Genomic DNA, 12025 nt, shown 5'->3' with positions numbered 1-12025 from the left:
TAATAGTTATGGACTTTGAGGTCCAAAATTTCCTATTCAAGAAGAAGGATTTATAGTTTTGCACATGTAAAATGGTTTTAAAGGAAAAAAAACAGAGTAGAAATTGGATGAATGAGGTAATAACCATGATAGAATTAAACTGACATGACCTGTGTCCATATATACATAGACTGTCCGAGCAAAAGGGACAATACAAAAAATTATTGTACAATTGATGGGTTTGGTTTGGTCTCGTTTACATAATCTCTGCCTGCACAAAAAATAAAGTTTTGCTATATAAAGCTGCTCTTCATCTAAATGCTATTTACTCCACCCTAAAGGTCAAACCAAACAGCTCATACATCATCTTCGCTGCTGTTTTTTTTTTTTCACGTTTTTGTTTTATTTCTTTCGTACTCTCAAGAATTAGATTAGAAGCCAACTTTTCTTTCAAAATAATCAACTATTGATTGTGTAAACTGGTGGGTAAAAGCCTATCGATCTTTCTTCATTTTTGTTTTATTTACATGTTTTGCATGTGCGTTTTGGTTAGGATGATATTCAAGTAAGACTTTGCAACTTCAGATTTTGAATCTCTAATTTTATAGATAAAATTTCCTTGAGGATACAATGCTTCCGCCGATCAAACCATTATCCATCTTTGGATGGGAATATGCTATATATTATATGTGGAAAATTATCAAGAATATTATCATTTCTATTTTAGTTATTAATCAACTATGATTATCCATATTGTTTATATATATTTTTTGTTCTTGTCCAAAGCCTAAACCTTGGATTATTCAATAACCAAGAAAACTACAAATGACATAACCTATTTTACGGGAAAAACAATGGCTAAACAAGTGTACAACTACAAAAAAACAATTCACGCAAAAAACTAAAAACAGGGCCTTCATGAGATACATTCAATGCAAATTTAAATTATTAATTCATTCTAAAATTTCCTTATTTTATAGTTTTAATTCTCATGACACAATAATTAACAATGTCCTCAAACAATGAAAAAATTCCGGTTGATTTGGCCGTTACAGTAATCGGAAAGTGGAAAGAAACTTATGCTTGGATACCAGTGTTTGGAGCTTTTGCTGCAATTGCACTAGCATTTTCAACTGGAGCAAACAATCTCACTGCACCTGTCTGTACATTCCTTTCTTTTTCCTTTATGCATGAATTTGTAAAATGAATCCTCAGTTAATAAGTCTATTGATTTTTTATTTGAATTTGCAGTTCTCAACACCTATAGGATCAGGAGCACTGACCCTCTTAAAGGCCTTTATAATAGCTTGCCTAATATATGTCCCTGGGGCAGCACTTGCAGGAACCCATATTATTAATTCTTTAATTTCTGATGTAAGGAAATGAAAATTATTAGTCGATTAACAAAATTTAAGTCCTTGTTTAATATACATAATCTTTTTTTGTATTTTATCAAAAATTGCAGCTTCTGAAACAAAATCAACCAAATGAAGGATTTCTAATGTGGAGCATGGTAGTTGTTCTTGTCAGTGCAGGTACTCAACCATTCTCACAATTTCATGCTTTTTTTAAAAAAAAAATTCTGACTTCTGCCGTTCTTGGATGTGGGGCAGTAATCTGGCTTTCACTTGCAACATATTTTGGGCTACCAGTTTCATCTCAGCAATCCATACATGGTGCTCTATTAGGTACCATTCTTGTCAATGAAGGATTTGGTTACATTCCCATGTGGAATAAGGTATCAGAACATTTGTTAATCTGTCAAAAGCACATTCAAAGTACTTGATTACCTATGTGTCTGAGATTCATTTTTATTCTTTTGTGATCGTTTATTGCAGAGTGAAAATCACAATTTTACGGGCGGGGGAATGGTCTGGATATTAGTTGAATGGACTGTTGCCCCATTATTAGCATGCTTTTTTGCATACCTCTTTTTCACTCTGTTGAAGGCTTTCCTACTTGGTCAAGAAAATGCAGAAAAGAGGATTATGATATTCCTTGCTATTAATTATGGAATATCTGCAGGATTGCTTTGCCTTTTTGCCATGTTTGAGGTTCAGTATCTTGAGTCCTGCCTCATTGTTTTAAAATATCAACATTCACTTAATTAGTTTCTCTTAATTGGATTGCAGATTGTAGGAAAAATTGTATCTGTCAGTAAATTGATTGCTATAGTTGCTGTCGGAGGAGCTATACTCGCTGGAGTATTCTTGTCAGTGGTATATGTGAACTAGATGTTCTTAACTAGATATTCTTACTTAATAAATGGTGTTTTTTATATCTTTTGTTCATTTCTAGCAAACATTTAACTTTCGATTCGCTATTAGGTTATTACAGTTCCCCTGGCAATGAAAAAGTTGGATGTCATCTCAAAATACAAGTCTGAAAAACAGAATGGATCCATAAATCATGAGTACAAAGAAAATCAAGACAAAACAAGTGTAACAAAACAACAAGAAAAGCAAGAAGAGGATATTGATCAAGTATTGAAAGATTTTATGCAGATGAGAGTGCTTGAGACAGTCTATGAAGAGGAAGAGAGAAGCTGGGCTTCTCCAGAATCTGAGCATATACAAGCACAGTTGGTTTCTGAATTGACTACAGCTACTACTCAATCAACACCATTCAAACAGTTACTTGAGTCTACACCAAATAAGTTGCTTCCAAACAGGAACTTTCAAAGAATTGAAAGAACTTCACTACTTGAAAATGCCTATAGGTTTATCAAAGAACAAGCAAAAACCATTCTGTTTCCTGTAAGTCTGCTTCACAGCCAGATATTTTATGCATATAGATAATTTAAGCTCATGCAAATCAAGAAATGATTTTTTTTTTTTTTTTTTGGGTTGATTTTCATTATGGGACAGGTCTTAGATTATGACAGACAAACTCTAATTCAACATGCTTTAGCCGAAAAGTACGATGAGATTGAAGATTTCTTGAGTTTCCCCCATCTTCTTGCTTCGTGTCTATTGGCGTATGCTTAATCTTTGTATCTAATCTAATATTAAACGTTCCAAACTTTTACTCCTATTTGGTAGCTTCATTATACTCATAAGCATCTACTGTAATGCAGGCTCATCCAATCTGTCAATGAAGTAGCAGCAATTGCGAGTCCATATGTAGCCATTCTTGATGTGTTTCAACATAGAGCTAAATATTCAAGAAATGGGGATAATACCTATCAGGATTCCATACATGTGAAATGGTGGTTTAGGACTATCGGTGGATTGGTTGCTGCAATGGGATTTTTCGTATGCGGGTGGCGATTGAGTCAATGCCTAGGAGGCAAGTTAACCTATATGAGTAACTCCAGAGGATTGGTTTCTCAACTATCTTCCGTCGCAGCAATCATCATAATCACTAAAACAAAACTTCCAGTTTCAAGCGTGCATGCTTTTGTTGGCTCTTTATTAGGAGTTGGAATTGCAGATGATCATCAGGTAATATTTATGAACACAAAATGAACTTTGAAACTCGATGTCGTTCTCTTAGGACTAATTTCATTCTTTTGATGCAGAATGTGAATTGGAAACTCCTACTGAAAATCCTTTTTGGATGGGTGATGACAATGGTATTTTGTTGTGGGATTGCATATGTGATTTTTTCTGCCTCAATACACTCACCAGCCTATGTAGTGCCATGATATTGCAATTTCTAAAATCGTTATTCATTACACGACTAGTGAGCGCTTAGAAAAGATTGAATACTAATGTACATAGAAGAAAATTTGCAGATCCTGCAATTGATTGATACTCATGTAAAAGTAACATAATATGCAAAAGTGGCAAAAATAGGGAAAAATGGCCCATGCCGGTTTCAATCCCAAGACATTCGAGTTATTACCATAAGGTTCTAACCAACTAAGCTAATAGGCCAACTAATCTTCAGTGTCATTATTTTCTATATCAAATTATATATTTGTCAGACTCTAGGAAAATAACATAACTAAGTAAAGGAAATTTCATAACTCAAAATAATTGTTATACATACAACTTGAAAGTAATTGTGGATTTGTTTAGTCTGGAATAAACCTCCGCACAGACTTAAAAGAGAAATGGAAAAATAAAGGTGTTAGAGTAGAAAATTAAAAAAAAAAAAAAAAAAAAAAAAAAAAAAAAGACTTTCTTCCATCCCTCCCTCGTCGAGGAAAAATGTTTGAAATGATAAGTTTATGATTTGAGGGAAAAAAAAAAAAAAAAGCTAATTAATTAAAATAATTGTTTGATTGAAAGGGAATAGCCTCTATCGTTTGTTCTCTATGGGATTTTAATTGTTTCCCTAAACAAAAAGAGAAAAATCATGCTTATTAATTAATTATCTTATTTCATTCCATAAATTTTATATGACAATATGTAACTTTTCCATGAATAAATCTTGTTATATAGTTAGCTTTTACAAAAGGTGAGCTTGGCGGGCGCGATACTTCGATGACTTAACTTTAACCTTTTCGTCAACATCATGGGATTAGTTATATATATACACTTAATCATGCGTCGTCAAGCTAAGCTAATGAGTGATTTTCTTACATCAAATCATGATTTTCTAGTGGATTTTATAAACTATTTTCTACTTTCTGCTCATGTAATGGGTGAGAAAAATATTTATGCATGGCTGCGATTCACTGTTTAGTGGCTTTAATTTCATTTCATATGACAATTCTTTTATCGTCTATACACACTTAATTATACAATATTTATATATTTTATTTTCTATCTTATTTATTATTTAATTTTTCAAAAGCTATCGTAATTCTTTTTATTTAGGTCAGTTAATTTATGCTAATAAAAGTCAAGATTCGACATAATTGATAATTGGCCTACGAAATGCTTTTTTTTTTTTTTTTTGAAAGGTACGAAATGCTAATTAAGCACTTATAATTGATAATTTTACGCGTATATAATATCCAATTAATTAATTATTGGACCGTTGAAGTTTGGAAGTTGTACTCACCAACTGTTATTAATTAATTAAATTTCTACATCTAGTGGCTTCTTCATTAATACAAAATAATATTCTTATAATTAAATTTTAACCAAAGAATTAAAAAACCAAATTGATCCGATCCGATACCTAAAAAAAATATTATTTTTGTTATAACTTATTCTACGCTCCACTAATACGCGGGTTGGATTTAAGGGAAAGAGGCTGCCCTTACACTATATAAAGGTCATCAACCCATCAAAGTATGCACACACTACTCAGTTCGCAATACTAAATCAGAGTTCTTTTTTTCTTTTAAAGCTAGAAAATCATCCATCATGGTTTCACTGAATCGAACACTTTGTTTCTTCTACTGTGCTTTGATTGTTATAGTTATGGCAGATGCAGTTTCTGCTGGTCGAACCTACTCGTCTTGGAGAAATTCTGCAGGTAAAGAAGCATTGCATGAAGCAACGTTTCAAGTACTAATGAAGAGTCGGAAGATAAGAACTTCAGATCCAAGTCATGGCAGTAATGTTGGACCTGTTACTTTTAAACAATTTAATTCAGTTCCAAGCCCTGGAGTTGGGAACTGATCCATCATCTACATATATGGAAACTGATCCATACATATATAGCTTTTTTTTTTTTTCTTTTTGGTAATAAGATTATACAATGTCTTCTGCTATCACTCCATTAATGCTGGTGTATTGTCTTGCTCTATCTCAGATCCATTGCTGGAGTAATATGAATTTAAACTGATATTATATATATATATAATTATAAGATCATTAAATAATAAACGAAAAAATTCAATGATTATGTGTGTGTTATTTAATGTAGGAAATTAAAGTTTTTAAATCCTAACACGTACGCTCATTTTTCTTTGAACGTTTTCACTGTACTTATAGTTCCCAGGCTAGGAGGCTAGCTCTACCACTCATCAAAGCAGAATATATATATAAAAAATGATAATCATGTTTTATATTTGAAAGGTGATTAACTAATAAATATACTCTAAGAAAATGTTTTAGGGTTTGAAAATTATTACTGTAAAATAATCCTCCCAATTTTTTTTTTTGTAAAGAATGCTTCAAAGTGCCTCTTTTTATAATCGTAAAATGAAAATTATTCTGAAAAGAAACAAAATGAAAATGCATGGAGAAGAAAACATAAAAATAAAATTGGAAACCATTTTAATTATAAATTTTGTGACGGATTTTTGTTTTGGTAATTTGTAGATTAAACCAAATTAAATTTTCTTGAATAAATATAAAGAATGGATATTTCATTTTTGTTCTTACAATGAATTCCCATGTGACTTTGTAGGGAATTAAGCAACCAGAAATCGCGTGTGTATATATTTCTTGGAAAGCATTGATCTTGCAGAATATAATTTGGTGATTTTGAAGAATATTATTGGCTATGGAGAAGTGGAAAACGTGTTAAATTTGTTTTCTACGCAGAAAGATGGCTTCTTCTGCTGAAATTTCTCTTTTCCCTGTAATTAATGCATTCTATATATCGTCAGCTGAGTCCTTAATATCCTTATTTTCGTTAGACCAAAAGTAATTAAATATTAATGGGAAACACGAGTGCAAAATTTCTGAACCGAAAGTGATACTCATGTGGTTCTATCTCATGAGTCAAACTGTCAAAGATTTGCGGTAGGCTGCCCACATGACGCATGATGATGACTTTTGACAAATGCGTTTCCATCTTTTCAAATTTCACATGCCAAGATACACTCACTAACCCTAAATCCCCACATATAACACCTACGTTTTTATCACCATATGCTGTTTTTGTTTTCTTTTCCATATTTTTTTTAAGCTACATGGAGGAAAGAAAAAAGAAAAAGACAGCTATATTGCATTCTGCCCAAGATAAGCTACACCATCTGAGTCATAAAACAATCAGAAAATAACATCCAGAAATTTACAAATCAGCAGGAATAGAAATTTGTAAATAGTGAAAATGGTGATATATATGGATAATCCAATTCTTATGAAACTTGCCTTTTAGAGAAAATACGTGGCTGTTAACTAATTCAAGTCATTATAATATAAATATAAACAAATATTAGTACAATGTATAATATAGTTAAATGTGAAATTAAGAGATGAAGGACAGTTTTGATGAGCCGACGGAAGATATGGAAAATGTTGCAATTCAGTTTGTTGAATCGAAATTAAATTAGGAATCAAGGGGCGGTTTGTGGAGCCCTTGTGTTGGGCAAGACAAGGCAAACTTTTGCTCGCCACTTTTATCTTTACTTGCCAATCTCTTTTGATTACTTCTAATCAACTCATACTATTTATTTTTATTTATCTCTTCACTTCACTTCTTTCAACGCTTTGGACTTTTGCTCAACGCCACACATTGCTTTGATTATACATTTTGTTTTTATAATAGAATACATTTATTTTTGAGTGAACACTTGAATTCCAATATTAAAAAAATATATAAAAAATTCTCTCTTTTGAATGTTAAAAAAAATTAATTTAATTAAAAATGATTATTAAATATATTACATTTTAATCAATAAATGGTTAAATTAACGGATATGAAATATATTTTAAGACAAACTGCAACATTGATTTGAAATGTATATAGAAGTGATCCGCGGAATTAAAAAAAAAAATACAAATATATTTCTTTCTTTTTAAGTTCTTAGCAAATGTTTGTTGTGTTTAGTGGACTTAGTTTTGGGCTGTGGTGGAGATTTTTTTTGTCATTTATATTTGTTGTGAGCATTAAAAACTATGACTAAGCTTTTCACTAATTTCGTTTTAAGGATTAATTAATCAAAGCATTGAAAATTAGAACCGTTCGAATCAACTTTTCCCATTTCCCAAAGTTGATAGAGTAGTAGGCAGCCACAACCATAAATTTAAGTCGCATTTCACAGGTCAACTCTAATACACGAGAGTGAAGGTTCGAAGAAAATTAAGACAAGCGTTTTCCAATTGTTCTTCACAATTCAACAAACTGCAAGCATGCTGTTGAAATCTCGCACGTGTCGAACGGAGACAGCTTTCCATCAAATCATCATTGGTATAAGCCAATAATTTTCCTATTATAAAAAAAAAAAAAAAATACTCCGCTGGAGGATTAATTTAATCTAAATTAGAACTTTTAATTTACATTTTCCAACTTACCCATATAAATAATAAATATAGTTGTTTTTCTCTCTATATAAGAAATGGGAGATATCAAATTTAAATACTCTCGACTGTAATAACTTTTATTAATTTAGTAAATAAAAAGTTGTAAAGAGATAAAAATTTTTTTCAATTATACAGAGAGAGATTGCAGATTATAATACTATATTTGGAAAGGTGACAGACAATTAGGCTTGTGATAGATCAGAAATTGATGGAGTCCCCATACACATTTACGGCCTTTTCTTTATTTCTTCTCTTAATGAGAATAGTGGCAGGCAATTTCTTGATAAGTAGACCTCTACGCTATCTTTCTGATTAATATTTTAAGATTAATTTCTCTATTTGGAATTTCTTTTTCAAAAGGAAAAAAGATCTCCAACCACATATTTATATTAATTATATGATTAATTTCTTTTATATATATATATGTTGTGTATCAAAAATTAGCCAGGCCAGCAAAATGACAAAATGAAATAATGCGACATCACTTTCACGAGACTGTTTGTAAGTAATAATAAAGGGATGCAAACATGTAAATCAACCCCTTTTAACAAAAAGAAAATGAAAGAGAATTGACAGCCAGTCCACTATGTAGCTCTACCATTCCGTGTTTGTCTAACCCACCACAAATAAGAACAAAAAAAGAAAAAAACTAAAGAATTTATCAAAATTTTAGTGGATAATATAAGATTGAAACTAATTAATGAACAAATAATATCCAAGAAAATTAAATTTTAGAACTGCAGAGAGTTTAATGACCAACGCCAGGGCTTGGAACAGACCCTAGAATCCGATCAATAGTGGCCAAATGCCTTTGGAAGAGCTGCTCGTTGGCTAGGGTGGCATGACCTTTCCTGCTAGGCGAAGAAGATGGTACAGTGCCCTTAGGAAGGACACCGAGAACTAAGCTGGCAAACGAGGAAGAGACAGAACCAGAATCCTCCTTTTTACTAGTCATCAAAAGCTTCCTGCTTTCTGTGTTTGACACGAATGTAGAAACTATGATGAGCAAGAAAAAGAGCGCTAAGGCAGAAGAACGAGCCATGGATGTTGCAGAAGTGAAAAGAGAGAGAATAAAATATCTGGGTTTTGTAAGTGAAGCAGAGAGAAAGCGAAAAGGAAATGGCTTTAATGTATAGAAGTGTTTGTTATGGAAGGTTGGTGTGGTTTTTTATAAGCAAAGTCTAGAGAGAGAAATTCATGCAGTGCCGCGTGACGGCTAGAGAGAGAGAGCTTGGAGATGAAGTTAGGCATGGGCCAAGTCAAAGATTAAACAGAGAGAGAGAGAGAGTCATGCAAGTAAGTGTTGGTCATGTTACTGAGTGTAACGTTTTTTTCTTTGTAAGTTGGAAATTGGAAAACGAAAAATAAGGGAAGAAACGCCGCGTGGAGAAGAAAGGTATTAGGTAGGTGAGAGAGTCAGAGAAGTCGCCGGCCACCGTCAAAAGATCCTATTTGCCACCTAATTCTAATTCTTCTTCTTTTGGCTCACTAGCTTGCACATGATCCGGCTCGGCTTTTCACATTAAGTAGCATATGTATCACATCGCGGAAAATGATCAAATTTCAAAGTGGTCCTTATACAAAGTTATATTTACTTTTTTTTCAAATACAAATGAGATAAAAATAACTATATTTACTTATTATAAGATTAATCATACAATATCAAGTGCAGATGAGAGATGAGATGCCTTATAAAATAGGGAAAAATTTATTGGAGGTCTCCATCTTCAAAAAAAAAAAAAAAAAAGCTGTAAAGCAACTAGGAGTGGCATTATTAGGACCAGCATGCAGTTTAATCAGAGAGTGGTGAGAAAAATTTTAGATACGCTATCTCTTCTAAAAGGTTATCATTCCTCTGTAGTGGTCAATGAAGGCTAAGGCAAAGGGTGACTAGTTTCTACTTTCTACCAAATTTGGTCTCCAGCTCCTCTCTTTCTACAAGCTGCCCGCCAAACCTCTGAATAGCCATTTTGCTGCAACAAAGTCAAAATTTGTAAATCAAGAATAAGACCATATGTTCGTTTTTTCCTTCTCTTGAAAGCTGTTCTACTCAAGGAAAGTTCTTAAATTACATGGGGAAATTGCCCTTCTTTATTATTACTTGGTGTTCTCACACAATCATATGGCATTGACTATATAATTTGTTTTCCCTGTGCATTAGTAGTAACTTCCTTTTCTTGATTAATAATCCATCCAAAATTAGTATAGTCTTGTCATTCATTATTGAGTTGTTCCACTACATTGTTGCCACTGCCACGTGTCAGCACTTAGCGCGTGCCACGTTGGTGTCAAAACCATAGGGTGTAAAATATAATTTTTATATTTTCAGGAAATTTTTTTTAAAAAAATTTCTTACGGGTCGTATCAGAGAAATTAATATCAAACACATATGAAAACAGAAGGAGTTGATGTCCCAATTCTTAGTATGTACCAAATTAAAGTCAATGAGATATATTATTATTCATGATTATGGAGAATGTGCATGCATATTAACTGCTAACTACCCTACTAAACAAGCAACTAAACCTTTTTTTTATTAATTAGACTCCATTTATTTCCATAAAATAACTTATTGAAAAATATTTTCATGAAAAAACATTTCCCTTGAAAATTATTTTCTAAATGACTTATTTTTCATTGTTTGGTTGTAATATTGAAAATTAATTAAAAATATTAAAATCTTTATATCATAATACCGTAAGAAATATTAATAATAATAATAAATATTTTCGCCGGTGGTAAATAGTGATTGGTGATAGTGACTATGATGATTAATAAATTAAAAAATATGGATTTATAAGATTTGCCAATGTGCAGAAAATTTTTTAGTCTCTTAAAAAAGAAAAGTTGTTTTCCTTGAAAAATGACCTAATTTTACTTTAATCAGGAAAATATTTTCCGTTAACTTATTTCTGAATGCTCCAAATAACGAAAAATCGTAAAATATTTTTCTACAAATTATTTTACTGAAACAAACGGGGTCTTAACGTGGATACAAAGTCAACTTATTCGGCATTTTACTTCTCAATAAAATATTATTCATACAGCAACTTTTGTATTAGACTTTGGGACAAGACTGGTGTAGATTTATTATTAGTTGACTTAGAAATTCATTCGTTTATGTCTATTGATTACAATTAAAAAGCCACCTAATATTCTATTCACAAACTACAGATATTTTGGATGATTATTGAATATATAAATATATTATTTCGTTTTATTTTTCAATAAACATAGGAGACGGTGATCAATCCTACAAAAATAGATGATATAGTAAATTAAAATAAATAAACATACCCTTTTTCAGAAAAAAAAAAAGAAATAAAATATTTTTATTATCTGAAGGGTATGGTTTTCCCGGTTGATTAGGAACAATTTGAAGGTTGTTATTGACTTCCTCTATAGAAAACAAAAACATAGATCTGTAGCACCAATAAAACGATTAGACGTACCATTGTGCCATGCTTGCACTTCACAATACACACGTTCAGCCTAGGATTCCATACTTTTTCCTCAATAAATAAATGTTTAATCTCTGGCAAAATTCAAAACATGATAGGTCTGCTGGTCTAGTTCTTTGAAATTTTTTTTTTCTATTTCTTTCTTTTTTCTCACTGTATTTTACGATCAAAAGTCCTAACCGTTTATATTTAATCTTTGATATGTTATAATTAATTAAAATTTAAATTTAAATTTCAATAAATAAAAAATTAGCTATTAAATATAAAATTATTTTAAGTTTTTTCATAGCAATGATGAATTGAATTGGATAACAGTTGGAACATAAGAATCAAATATGCAGATTTGCTTGATTTTTCTGGTGGTTTATTAACTTATAATTGTCTTTACACAAGAAAAATAGGAAGAAGCCAAGAACACTGTCTTTGAACAAGCAGTTTCTTCAGACATGATAAACGTAAAAAAAAAAATCCTTCCATCCTAAAGAATAGTCC

At 31.5% G+C, this 12025-nt stretch overlaps 2 protein-coding genes across 2 annotated transcripts; one reads left to right on the top strand and one right to left on the bottom strand.

Annotated features, from left to right (window-relative positions):
- The first annotated feature begins 988 nt into the window (after nucleotides 1-988).
- On the top strand, nucleotides 989-3625 carry LOC105649703 (uncharacterized). Its single transcript, XM_012236434.4, has 10 exons — nucleotides 989-1138; nucleotides 1231-1353; nucleotides 1445-1514; nucleotides 1593-1717; nucleotides 1818-2033; nucleotides 2112-2198; nucleotides 2307-2735; nucleotides 2847-2956; nucleotides 3056-3422; nucleotides 3500-3625. Exons 1-10 carry the CDS (start codon nucleotides 989-991, stop codon nucleotides 3623-3625), a joined length of 1803 nt encoding a protein of 600 aa, XP_012091824.3.
- A 4905-nt stretch (nucleotides 3626-8530) lies between these two features.
- LOC105649702 (hypothetical protein) lies at nucleotides 8531-9541 on the bottom strand. The gene has a single exon (XM_012236433.4). It carries the CDS (start codon nucleotides 9112-9114, stop codon nucleotides 8821-8823), a length of 294 nt encoding a protein of 97 aa, XP_012091823.1. The 5' UTR covers nucleotides 9115-9541; the 3' UTR covers nucleotides 8531-8820.
- Nucleotides 9542-12025: the final 2484 nt, after the last annotated feature.

The sequence above is a fragment of the Jatropha curcas genome, chromosome 11 (genome assembly GCF_041381405.1).
Source record: "Jatropha curcas cultivar XTBG-Jc1 chromosome 11, XTBG_Jcur_1.0, whole genome shotgun sequence".
In the NCBI taxonomy this organism is placed as follows: Eukaryota; Viridiplantae; Streptophyta; class Magnoliopsida; order Malpighiales; family Euphorbiaceae; genus Jatropha; species Jatropha curcas.
Note: the sequence above shows the minus strand (reverse complement) of the source record. Positions and strands in the feature narration are given on the sequence as shown.